Below are 12,359 nucleotides of genomic sequence, written 5' to 3'. Positions count from 1 at the left end.
AAAAAAAAAATCCCACCAACCGAAAACCTATTGAATGGTGGTTTATATAATCAAAAACTTCAACATTTTGTCAGATTTTTAGCAGTAAAATCAATGTGACCAATTTTTACATTTAATTCTCTTTTAAATTTCTCATATTTGGACATTTATGACTGAGACATAATTATCACATAGCTAAATATTAAGTGTAAATATAAGCATCTCAGTTTAGATTACACATTTACATTTACTGAAAAATGTACATTTAGATAGAAAGCTTACATTTAAAGATAAACCATTCCAGTATAAACAAATAAGACATTTGAAAATGCGCTATAATGCTCATTTCATTAAATCCAACAAAATAGGACAGTTTTTATTACTAAATCTGAACAGATTGGTCTGTTACATACTTTATTACACATTCATCACCCTAAATATTCATTAAATCCATTACCCTTCTGAGCACCATGTCAACATATATTAGTCAACAGACTCAATTATGCATTATTTTGATTGCCAATCCATTAAAATCAAATTTGCAGCTTAGTGACATGGCAGATTCAAAAACCTCATTGAAAAACTAAAGAGAAACATTCACCACGAGTCACGACCACTTCAAAGATTTATTGGGCAGATATCACTCAATTCATGTAGCACTGTAAACACTTACGTAGAGAAGGCAACATGCTCCAAATAGACCAAGGTATAGGCTTGAAATCATTTTGTTTGCCTGATGTCAAAGTAAAGTCTCAAAGTCTCAAGGTATTTTTTTCATTTGCTGCAACAAGCCTTGAACGCACCTGCTGTTTGGATGCAAACAACGAGAGGAGACGGTTCCTCGAGAGTTCCCGAAGACACAGTGTCACTGAAAACCAGTCCTGTCTGATTGAATGGTTAAAGCAATTGCTTTCAATGTAAACAAGTAGAAAAGTAATTTGATTTAGATTTTTACTGAAGAGTCCTGTCTCACTGACAAGCTTCATCCCGCAGAATGTATACCATCTTCCTCTGTCCAGTGGTCACATTTCTGAAGTAACTAAACCCCAGCAAGCCTTTATTTCAGAAGCCATTCATTCACTGAAAAGAGAAGCAGAAAATAACACTGTCGTGAAACATGACACTTATTCACAAAGACAAATGTTTCATTTCCATCTGTTTCAGGAGCAATGATGGTCAGTGTCTAATTAGAGTGCTCGGCTTTATCGAACGCACGTTATTGATGTGGAGTGTGACACAGACCTCTGTATTGCGGCCTCAGCACACGGTTGTTAGGACAGTCCCGTCTCTGACTGAAGTTGATGTTGGTGCGGATGCAGCGTTGGTGCAGTGGCTGGGTCGGCCGCATGTTGTCACCCATACTGAGGAAGATCTGAGACGGCTGGTTTTGACTGAGGAGACGAAGAGACTGCATCTGAAAAGATATGTTAATCTGGGTTATATTCAAAATAATAGAATTATTTTATTCAACAAAGATGCATTAAATGGATCAAAAGTGAAAGTAAAAGTTGAGTTATGTTTCAAAGGTTTTCTATTTCAAATAGAAATCAGAGAATTGTGGAAAAATAATCATTGTTTGCACAAAACATTGATAATAAGAAATGTTTCTTGAGCAGCAAATCACATACTGATTTCTGAAAGATCATGAGACACTGAAGACTGGAGTTATGATACTGAAAATTCAGCTTTAACATCCAAGGATGTTAAATTACATTTAAAAGTATATTAAAATAGAAAAGAGTCATTTTTAATAGTACTATTTCACAATATTACTGTTTTACTGTATTTGAGATCAAATAAATGCAGCTGTAGAACAGAAGTAAAAAATGTTAAAAAAGTTAATTTGACCTCACACTGAAAGAAATGAAGCAAAGCATTATTAAATGCACAACAAGAGCCAGTTTTCAAACTGTCAATAAATTAAATAAATGTCATTTGTAATTACTTTTCAAAATATTACGGGTTTGCTATATTTTTGATCAAATAATTGCAGCCTTGAAATTTGAAAAATGAGTTTTCAACATGTCACCTCTATCTGTGAGATGTAAATCGGCCTATTCATTAATATCCAGGTGGCTGTCTCAAGGCACGGTGGAATAGTTATCGACCCTTCATATGTGATAAAACGGGAGGTTTCGGGATACAGCTCCTCAATATCGAGGCCCATCAGTAAGTATGCATCATCTGAAAGACATATTCAAAACAAGCGATGGGCTGAGATGAATAACACACGCTTACACAAGATATCTAGACGCATTCCTACAGGACAATATACGTGGTATTATCATATCACAATAATTATTTTGTTCTGGCAATGCTGACAGAATAAAATATCACTTCTTATCCAAGACCACCAGGTGGTAATACAAAGCCAAGTTGGTTTTCCCTGTCTTTTTTCATTATGAGTTATTCTACGCAGAAGCAATATTTCACATTCAGACTGTGGAAGCAATTTGATTTAATAATATTGCTGGCGGCAGTTTTCAATCAAATACAATTTAATGTTAACAATAGTAACATAAATTCAATTTCATGTTAATACAATTAATATACTTTTAAATTGAATGCTAATAAAAAGCAGCTTTAAAAAATTAAAAAGTGTAAAAAGAAAAGAGCACCTCCGGCTCCATTGACATTAGTGACGAAGTACATTGGTATTTGAGGGCACTTACGTTTATATGTAATCCTTGTAATGGTTTCTCTGCTCAGCATACGGTTTAGAAACACATTTGTAGGCTCTGAAATCTGAAGAGTCAGATATCAAAGAAAACATTTAAAAGCACATTTCTGCAGCTTTTTCTGATGAAAAGGCAGAGTTTCATCAAACATGGTGTTGTTCAGTACATTAATCACAAATGACATGAGCGTTAACTTACTGCTGAGATATTTCATTACGGCTTCACCAAATCACAAGCATAATCAATAATAGTCAAGTAGAATTTATTCTAGGGGCATCTGGACGTGTGTTTTTTTCCCATGTGCTGAAGATGAATGGCTTTCATCCATGTGCCTTCATTAGCAGCAGAATGGTGGAGATTCCCCGATATCACGATCACTGTGAAGCGGGATGAAAGTGAATGGGGGGAGGTGGAGGAGGCTGCAATACTGCAATACCTTCATCTGAACTGTGGCAGTTCAACCCCAATTTACACAGAAGTCACGATTCAAACCATCAGGGAGGCGACTCCTGCCGCAATCTGCGATTCTTACATCATGCTGTGTGATAAGGTTAATGCCGAGGAATCTCTACCATTATCTCACTTTAGTTTAAAGGAGAAAAGTGGTAATTAAACAAAAACAAGACAAGACTGAATGGCCTTTTTAAAGATGAATTCATTAAAGCTACACTGTGTGATTTTTACCCCATCTAGCGGTGAAAAGGTATAATATTAGTTTCTGTTCCTTCAACTGGCTTCATGCACAGCTGCACTACTTCCTGAACTTAAGCCAGCTCCTTGTTTCCTGTCGTCCATTATTGGACAAACTGATTAATCCAGGTGTGCCTGACCTCAATAGTCACGGCAACAATAATCAGACACACCTGAATTAATCAAGTTTGGACAATAATGGCAGACAGCAAACAAGGAGCTGGCTTAAGTTCAGGAAGTAGTGCAGCTGTGCATAAATTCCGTTTTCGTTTTAACTCCTACGGTGGCCAATGTAGTCCAAGATTAACATGGCTTCCAGTTCGACCTCGTCCATGAGTGTTAACTCAAACGTAAACGCGAAAGGCGAAGCTTGAATTAACAGGTATGTCCCTCTCTGGCTGACGTACTTTCAAGATGGAGGGGCAACATGGCGACCGACATTAGAACCCCTTACCCGTATGTATTTTCAATGGCATATTATACACTCACGAGAATACTTTATTACTTGAACGAAGTAAATATACATTAATGAGCACATATATTTTTGAAAGAACTAAGTGTTTTTAGCTAAGAATAAATTAAAAGAGTTACAGTGTAGCTTTAACTAAATTTGACTGTAAAACATGGCATTTCACATGTCTAAAAGTGGTTATAGATTTGTTTATTATTTTCATAAGTTCCATGAGGTTCACTTATAATGTTAAAAAACGTCTCAGGTTATGTATGTAACCGTAGTTCCCTAGTAAGAACGAGACGCTGCGTTGAGACGTGGTGTGAATGCCCTGATGATGGTGGTATATCAAGCTCTCAAATATTTCCTGCCAGACCTGAGACCTGAGAGAAACCTGCGAACTGGCAGGGAACAACCAAACTGATTGTTCTATGACCCTCCTCGGACCTCGCTGACATTGAAACGATCAGTGTTGTGCGTTCATATTTTGGGCGAACGTGAACTGAACGTACTGTATTACTGCCTGATGAACGTTACTGTGAACGCGTTCGTTCTGGTGTCTGTGAACGCACGCTCTCTCAGTTTAACTTCGCTCAATAGGGTGCCAGATTTCTATAGAGCCTTCCAGGCGAAAACCCAGATAAAACACACGTTAAAGGGTTAGTTCACCCAAAAATGAAAATTCTGTCAGTATTTACTCACCCTCATGTTGTTCCAACCCCGTAAGACCTTCGTTCATCTTCGGAACACAAATTAAGATATTTAGGATATTAAAATCGCTCCTGCATACAGTCCATAGGCTTCTTGAGGGACTGGCTCTTGCTGTCCTCGAAAAGTAATTGAAGACATCGTTAAAATAGTCCAAGTGACTACAGGGGCTCAATCTTAAGTTTATCAAACGACGAGAACACTTTTGTGCGCAAAAAAACAACAAAAATAACGACTTTATTTCAACTATTCACTTCCTTCTCCATAAGCCTATAGTCCGTTAACGTAGTGTGATTGCGTAGAGCTACGTCACACGTAGGCTCACTATTGGTCGACGCTGGTCATGTGTGTGTGATGCGTGTGACGTACAATAACAGAAGCTTACGCTATTAAACTAGTTAGCTGACTCGCGCAGAGGGAGAAATAAACGAATAGTTGAAATAAAGTCGTTATTTTTGTTGTTTTTTTGCGCACAAAAGTGTTCTCGGCGTTTGATAAACTTAAGATTGAGCCCCTGTAGTCACTTGGACTATTTTAACGATGTCTTTTATGACTTTTCGGGGACGGCAAGAGCCAGTCCCTCAAGAAGCCTATGGACTGTATGCAGGAGCGATTTTAATATCTTAAATATCTCAATTCGTTTTCCGAAGATGAACGAAGGTCTTACGGGGTTGGAACAACATGAGGGTGAGTAAATACTGACAGAATTTTCATTTTTGGGTGAACTAACCCTTTAACAGGCCTTAATATGTAGCGAAAAAACACCCAATCTGGCAACACAAGACAACAGTGTCGCACCGCGGTCGCCGTCGACAAAGCAGCGAGCGAGGCGGCGTCGTATGATCCTTTAAATTGATTTTAATGGATTTTTTTCCCATCGGTGAGGATGGGAAAAATCGTACATTTCTGTGCAAAGTTTGATAAAAGTTCGATAAAAGCTCGCAACATATGAAAGAAAGAACTATTGTGTGAACTAGTTCATTAATTGGATTATGAACTATGAACTGAACTAGATCATTTTAAAATGTGTGAACTGAATGATGAATCACAATTCTCGAATTGTGTCAGCACTAACTTCCTCACAATCATCCATGTCCCTCAGCAGGTCAGTCTGGTATACTTGGAGAATCGACATTGTGTGTAAGCATGCCGCGGCTTGACCTGCTGCCGAATACGCTTTACCCACCAGCAAGGATGTATTTTTTAAAGGCTTGGTGGGTAACGTCATGACTCTTCTGCACAAGCCATTGTCATATAACCATAGTGTGATATACCTTTGACATTACTATAGTTAAATGTTTGTGGATCATGTACTCTGAAAGATGCCGGTTTATTCCACGTTCTCGACACCTCAGTGTGAATTGGGGGAAAAAAAAACTTTCCCAACGAGGAGGTCGTGATCTGGATGGCAAACATCGTTCATCTAAAAGACTCTTTCTACATTCAGTTTCAACATCATCGGCTGGCCAGTCAATATTAAATTCAGCTAAAGCATAGCGCCCCATCAACATGTGGGGTATGAGCTGGTGAAAACTAATCAATCCCTTGCATCAACACTAACAACATCCAGTTCCTCAGAACTCGATAGCCACAGCAATGGTGCCTCAACCTGGGGAGGAGAAACCGCAGAGCGGATGAAGAGGTGACTTTGAAAAAAACAATAAAAAGCTTTTAGTGATTTTGTTTTATCCTGGCAGTCAAATCAGAAAATATTTTTCTGGCCTTGTGTACCAGTATGCAATTTTTTGCCCAAGAGAATTGTTATCAGAAAAGTATTTTATTTATTTTGCGCCCATTAAAAATATTGTCATAGTTGTCATATATTTTTAAATAATTTAGATTCTTATAAATGAATTATATTTTATTCGTTTGTTCCCTTGAAGCAACATGAGCAACATGGATGCATAATGAATGTAGTGGATATGAAACAATGGGGGCCGATTACGGCAGATTTTTAAATTTGCTTAACTTTTGAGAAGAAAAACGATTTAAGAGCAAATTCTATTTGATTACATTTCCAGTATTCATTAAAGGTAACATTGCTTTAATAAAATTACTACATTATATAATGCTTAAAAATATCAAACCATTACGTTAGAGCTTTTATGGCATGTTGATTCATATCATGTACATTAATATTTGACCTGATCTGTTAAGTGTACTCTATATAATGTTTCCTAAAGATTAATGGAGTTTAAGACTGATAATGAAGTGTCTCCTTTCCATTATATACATTTAAAGCAATGGAGTCTACTTACCTTCATGAAGATAGAAACAACTGCAATTCCATTAGGACTCCTGGCGGCATCACTGTAATTTAAATACAAATCCTGATTATAATGGATGAGTTGCACCTGCGAAAAGAAAAAAAAGAAAGAAAGAAGAAGTGTGACTTCCAGTAAAACACTAACAAACACCTGCTAGGTAAAAGTGTCCATGGAGCCAAACCATTGTGACTGTACGACTGCCTGCAATCTAATTTCAAAACACCCATTATCCATAAAACATGCCCATAAATGATGTCTATATAACAGCATATCTCCATTAACTTCCTTTATGTCAGCTCGCAATCTCGTGTGACACTGTAATGAGGGTCAGTGCATTAATCAGAATAAATATTTTGCTGTGTGTTGTGTATAAATTGTTAATGAATTGTTAATGGGAACATTATGAAGCTCCTTTATGCTCCTCCATCCTGCTTTATTGTTCTTTCAGCGCAGCTCAATGAAAGCAGAGAGATGGAAGCCAGGAAATCTGCTGCTTAATTTTCAGTGGCTCAAAATTGCATTGGAGCTCATTAGAAAATATGCTTCAGTCATCAGTTATAATGAGCTTGCTTGTCAGCTTCAGGATGAAGTTGTTGGAAAGCTGCTACCCATATAACCTCATTTGAATTAGGAAAATGAAGAGAAGCTGCTGACTTCAGTGAAATCAGAGGTGAGGTGAGGATCACAGAGGGACGCACATCTTTGTGCCAAGAATGTTCTTGACAGTTTGAAAACCTTGTTGTGCATTATTAATAATTTGCTCTATTTCTGTGTTTAACTACACTCACCTAAAGGATTATTAGGAACACCTGTTCAATTTCTCATGAATGCAATTATCTAATTAACCAATCACATGGCAAAGTTGCTTCAATGCATTTAGGGGTGTGGTCCTGGTCAAGATAATCTCCTGAACTCCAAACTGAATGCCAGAATGGGAAAGCAATTTTGAGCTTGGCATGGATGTTGGTGCTAGACCGGCTTGTATGAGTATTTCACAATCTGCTCAGTTACTGGGATTTGCACAACCATTTCTATGGTTTACAAAGAATGATGTGAAAAGGGAAAAACATCCAGTATGCGGCAGTCCTGTGGGTGAAAATGCCTTGTTGATGCTAGAGGTCAGAGGAGAATAGGCCGACTGATTCAAGCTGATAGAAGAGCAACTTTGACTGAAATAACAACATTTGTTACAACCGAGGTATGCAGCAAAGCATTTGTGAAGCTACAACACAGAACAGCAGAAGACCCCACCGTACCACTCAACTCCTCTAAAAAAAAAAGAGGAAAAAGAGGCTACAATTGGCAAGAGCTCGCGAAAATTGGACAGTTGAAGACTGGAAAAATGTTGCCTGGTCTGATAAGTCTCGATTTCTGTTGAGACATTCAGATGGTAGAGTAAACAGAATGAGAACATGAATCCATCAGGCCTTGTTACAACTGTGCTGTGTGGTGTAATGGTGTGGGGGATGTTTTCTTGGCACACTTTAGGCCCCTTAGTGCCAATTGGGCATTGTGTAAATGCCACGGCCTACCTGAGCCTTGTTTCTGACCATGTCCATACCTTTATGGCCACCATGTCCCCTTCCTCTGATGGCTACTTCCAGCAGGATGATGCACCATGTCACAAAGCTTGAATCATTTCAAATTGGTTTCTTGAACATGACAATGAGTTCACTGTACTAAAATGGCCCCCACAGTCACTAGATTTCAACCCAATAGAGCATCTTTGGGATGTGATGGAAGGGGAGCTTCGTGCCATGGATGTACATCCCACAAATCTCCATCAACTGCAAGACGCTATCCTATCAATATGGGCCAACATTTCTAAAGAATACTTTCAGCACCTTGTTGAATCAATGTCACATAGAAGGCAGTTCTGAAGGCGAAAGGGGGTCAAACACTGGATTAGTAGGTGTTCCTAGTAATCCTTTAGGTGAGTGTATAAACACTGTTTTTTAAATACTTTATGTTATGGACTTCTACTTTTACACTTTTTTAACCCTTTTGAAAACATAAAAAAGCATATCTTATCATAGTATTATTGTTGTTAAGAAACATTTAGAATTATTATCAATGTGGATTTTTTTTTTCAAGGTTCTTCAAAAGAACAGCATTTATCTGAAATAGAAAGCTTTTCTAACATAATAAACGTCCTTATTGTCACTTTCACTTTTGATCAATTTAATGCATGTTTGCAGATTAAAACTATTAATTTCTTTAAAAAAACAAACAAAAAAAACAACAACCCGGTAGTGTATAATGTTATAAAAGCTTCCATTTTCAGATAAATGCTGTTATTTTTTAACTTTTTATTCATCAAAGAATCCTGAAAATTATTGAACACAACTGTTTTCAACATTGATAATAACAATAAATGTTTCTTTAGCAGCAAATCATCATATTAGAATGATTTCTGAAGGATTATGAGATTCTGGAGTAATGATGCTGAAAATTCAGCTTTGTCGTCACAAGGATAACATTTAAAAATATATATTCAAACAATTTTTACTTTATTTAAAATTATAATATTTCACAGTATTTCTGTTTTTACTGTGTTTTTTAATCAAATAACAGCAGCATTGGTGCAATCTTTCAGATAGTGTATGGATTGTATTTGTTATATATTATATACAGTATATTAGATAATATAATATATAATACATTAATAGATTCAGACAAAAAAAAGGTCCGTCTGTTGTCAGACTGTTTTTCCTCACTATAATCATACATTTAAAGCACATGACCAATTCATAGTGACTGTGCAAACTTGAAGATGACTTGCTTTATGTTTTTATTTAGCCTACTCTTACAGCAAAATCACTTCCATAATCCTGACTTTTGCCCTTAATCTTAAATACAAGACTTTATTAATGCAAACTCAGCGCACAATGCACACATTTTCAGAGAAATCACAAATTTATCACTCAAGTGAAAATTGCAATAATTGATTTGGCTTTGGACAATTTCTTTGATCTGAGAGAAGGAGATATTAAAATTTTTTAGTGTAAAAATAATTTGATAAAAGGGACTAATTACACAATTTTTCCTTCTCCATTAACTTCAATGCCATTACTTCAAGGGTCTGTTTAATTGAATCCCACAGAAGTGATGTATTTCCAGACTCTATGTTGGCTCACCTCTCCAGGAAAAGCCTGGCCGTTGAGCAGGTGCTCTGAGCCCTGGCTGTCCTCACTGCCAAAGTGAAGCCGGATCTCCTCCAACCTGTAGCTGTAGCTCAGTGGCCCGCCAGAGATGTTCACCAGGTGTGACTTGTCTGGGCGCAGTGACACATGTCGGCCCGTGTTATACATCGTTCCACTGACCTGAAAAAAAAAAACATGTCTGGATCAGACATTCTTATTTCTGACCTTTTATGATAAAACAATATGAAGTGATTCCATGTTTACATTTGGGAGGACAAAGGTGAAGCTGTTTTCACCTGGATGAGCTAAAAGGCATTACATGCACTGTTTGACATTGTGCCTCCCGCACAGGGAATTCCCGGAAAAATAGGCACAATGAACACATTAGTAAGTTCTGATGGACTGAGGTTTTTCCAGGTAAACCTGGCTGACAGGTGCAACTGAAATTATTTCGAAAATGCATCTGAGCTGAAAGATGAGAGCCTATGGAAAACAACAAATGGAATATTTTGCCTTTAGGCTACTTGATGTTAATGTTGCTAGTTAAGATTACTAATTGAGACCGAAATGTGTCTTGTTGTGGCGCCCTAGTGATCAGAACATCTTTGTAAACAGCTGCGAGAGTGTTCGTGAAGGTATCCTAATGGGACATTTCAAATTCTAGTCGTCTCATTTGTGATCTAGAGACAGTTTAAGAAGTGCTGATCCCTCAGGAACATGAAAATGAGCGACACATTTAGCCTGACATTTCATAGGGTAAATTCTTAGCAAGAGGTAATTACGATCACTTTGAACTGTAGCTCTGAAATAATTTAGAATAAAATGGGAACTTAAGTTGAACTATAATACTAGGAATCACACTGATTATTCACAGCATTAATCACAACTGTCCACCGAAACACAGAAGCCCGTTTCCAACTCTGACCCATTTTCCTCATAATTGAAATTTTATTTCACATAATTGAGTGACTTTATTTCTCACAACTCTGACTTCATCTCGGTTGTAACTTTATTTCTCACAATTGCCACTTTACATCTCACATTTGTGCCTTTTAATTGCGACTTTATTTTCTGTAACTGCGACTTTATATCTCACTTTATTTTTCACCAGCATTATTTTAGTTATATTTATATACTATTATAAAATTAACTAAGTATTAAGTAGTAATTAACTAAGAACTAGCTAAGAATTAACTGTTTTTATATTCTTTAATTTACAATTTAATAATTTTGTTATGTCCTTTTGTAATTTTTATTAGTTTTTTCAATATTTCCATTTAGCTTCAATTTTTATTTTTAGTAATTGTAGTACTTCATCTACTAAAAATAAAACATTAATAGTATAGTTTAATAGCTTTAATAGTTTTAGTCAACAATAACAACACAGTATTTCACAGTTGTGACTATATTATATTTAAGAACATATGCCTAACAATTCCCTGAACTAAAGAGATGTAGAAAAAGAACAAAATAAATGAGATATTTCCACTCAGTAACTTAAGAATGAACGAACGCCTAAAAGAGACTACAAACCTTTCCATTACAGCCTACAGTTTTCATACATAAATTCCATTATTTAACAGCCCTCTGGTTACCAACGCCACCAACCAATCAAACTGACTTGAATTCATGGAGAACATTTAGGTCTCCAATGGAATTTTCTCTAGGAATAACATCAACTCCCCACATACAGAACAGTCATAACAAGCTCAAAGGAGCAGTGCATACATAAATGTAATTGGGTCTCTTGAAATAAGAGCAGAAAAATCTCCAGAGAAAAACAACAGCACACTTTTATTCTGGGTTCCTGACTAAGTCTAGGGTACTAATGCATTATTGAGGGGAGATGAACTGAGGTATATTATCCATGAGCACAACCTCTTGGAGCTTCACTGGAGAATTCTTCATGACAGGCCCTGTCAGCACAGATGGTGAGCCTGCCTAATCTCCCCCAGCAGATGCACAGCAGCATTAATCATAAAACAGGATGTTAAATGAGGAATTAACTCCTTCCTTTCCCTCCTGCTCTATGGAATAAATAGAGTCCCTTTGCACTCGAGATCGGACAACAACCGCCCGAATCCCTTTAGAGGTCAGAGTGATGTCTTGTGTATACCAACCATCAATAATCAAATGCTGCATTTGTGTCTGGTAAATGAGTTTAGTCACAGTAATCTGCTGACCGACTGCAGGTGCACTTCATTGAAACTAAATGGCAGGCAATTTTACGCGCCGTAGAGAATTAGCGATCTCATTAGAGCACCGTTGTAACAAACTACCAGTAGTGGAGCATAGCCATCTTCAAAGGTTTCATTTGGAAGGCTTCACTATTATACTTGGCAAAAATAATTGAAGATCTGCTTCATTGGCCAATTGAGGAATATAAACAAAGTCACACAATGAATTAAGATTCAGCAACAAACCAAACAGTGCTGTCTAAACA

General features: G+C 37.0%; 1 protein-coding gene across 1 annotated transcript in view; it reads right to left on the bottom strand.

Moving 5' to 3' along the window:
* Positions 1 to 98: 98 nt before the first annotated feature.
* ca10b (carbonic anhydrase 10 (inactive)b) overlaps positions 99 to 12,359 on the bottom strand; it is a 29,679-nt gene continuing 17,418 nt past the window's right edge. The window contains exons 4-9 of the mRNA XM_039687398.2: positions 9,911 to 10,096; positions 6,765 to 6,860; positions 2,652 to 2,724; positions 2,009 to 2,163; positions 1,222 to 1,393; positions 99 to 1,059 (exon numbers count right to left, since the gene is read on the bottom strand). Of these exons, the coding sequence (XP_039543332.1) occupies positions 1,037 to 1,059; positions 1,222 to 1,393; positions 2,009 to 2,163; positions 2,652 to 2,724; positions 6,765 to 6,860; positions 9,911 to 10,096 (705 nt within the window). The 3' untranslated portion in view covers positions 99 to 1,036. The remainder of the gene's footprint in view (positions 1,060 to 1,221; positions 1,394 to 2,008; positions 2,164 to 2,651; positions 2,725 to 6,764; positions 6,861 to 9,910; positions 10,097 to 12,359) is intronic.

This window comes from Pimephales promelas, chromosome 3, assembly GCF_988280905.1.
Source record: "Pimephales promelas chromosome 3, fPimPro1.hap1.1, whole genome shotgun sequence".
Lineage (NCBI taxonomy): Eukaryota > Metazoa > Chordata > Actinopteri > Cypriniformes > Leuciscidae > Pimephales > Pimephales promelas.
Note: the sequence above shows the minus strand (reverse complement) of the source record. Positions and strands in the feature narration are given on the sequence as shown.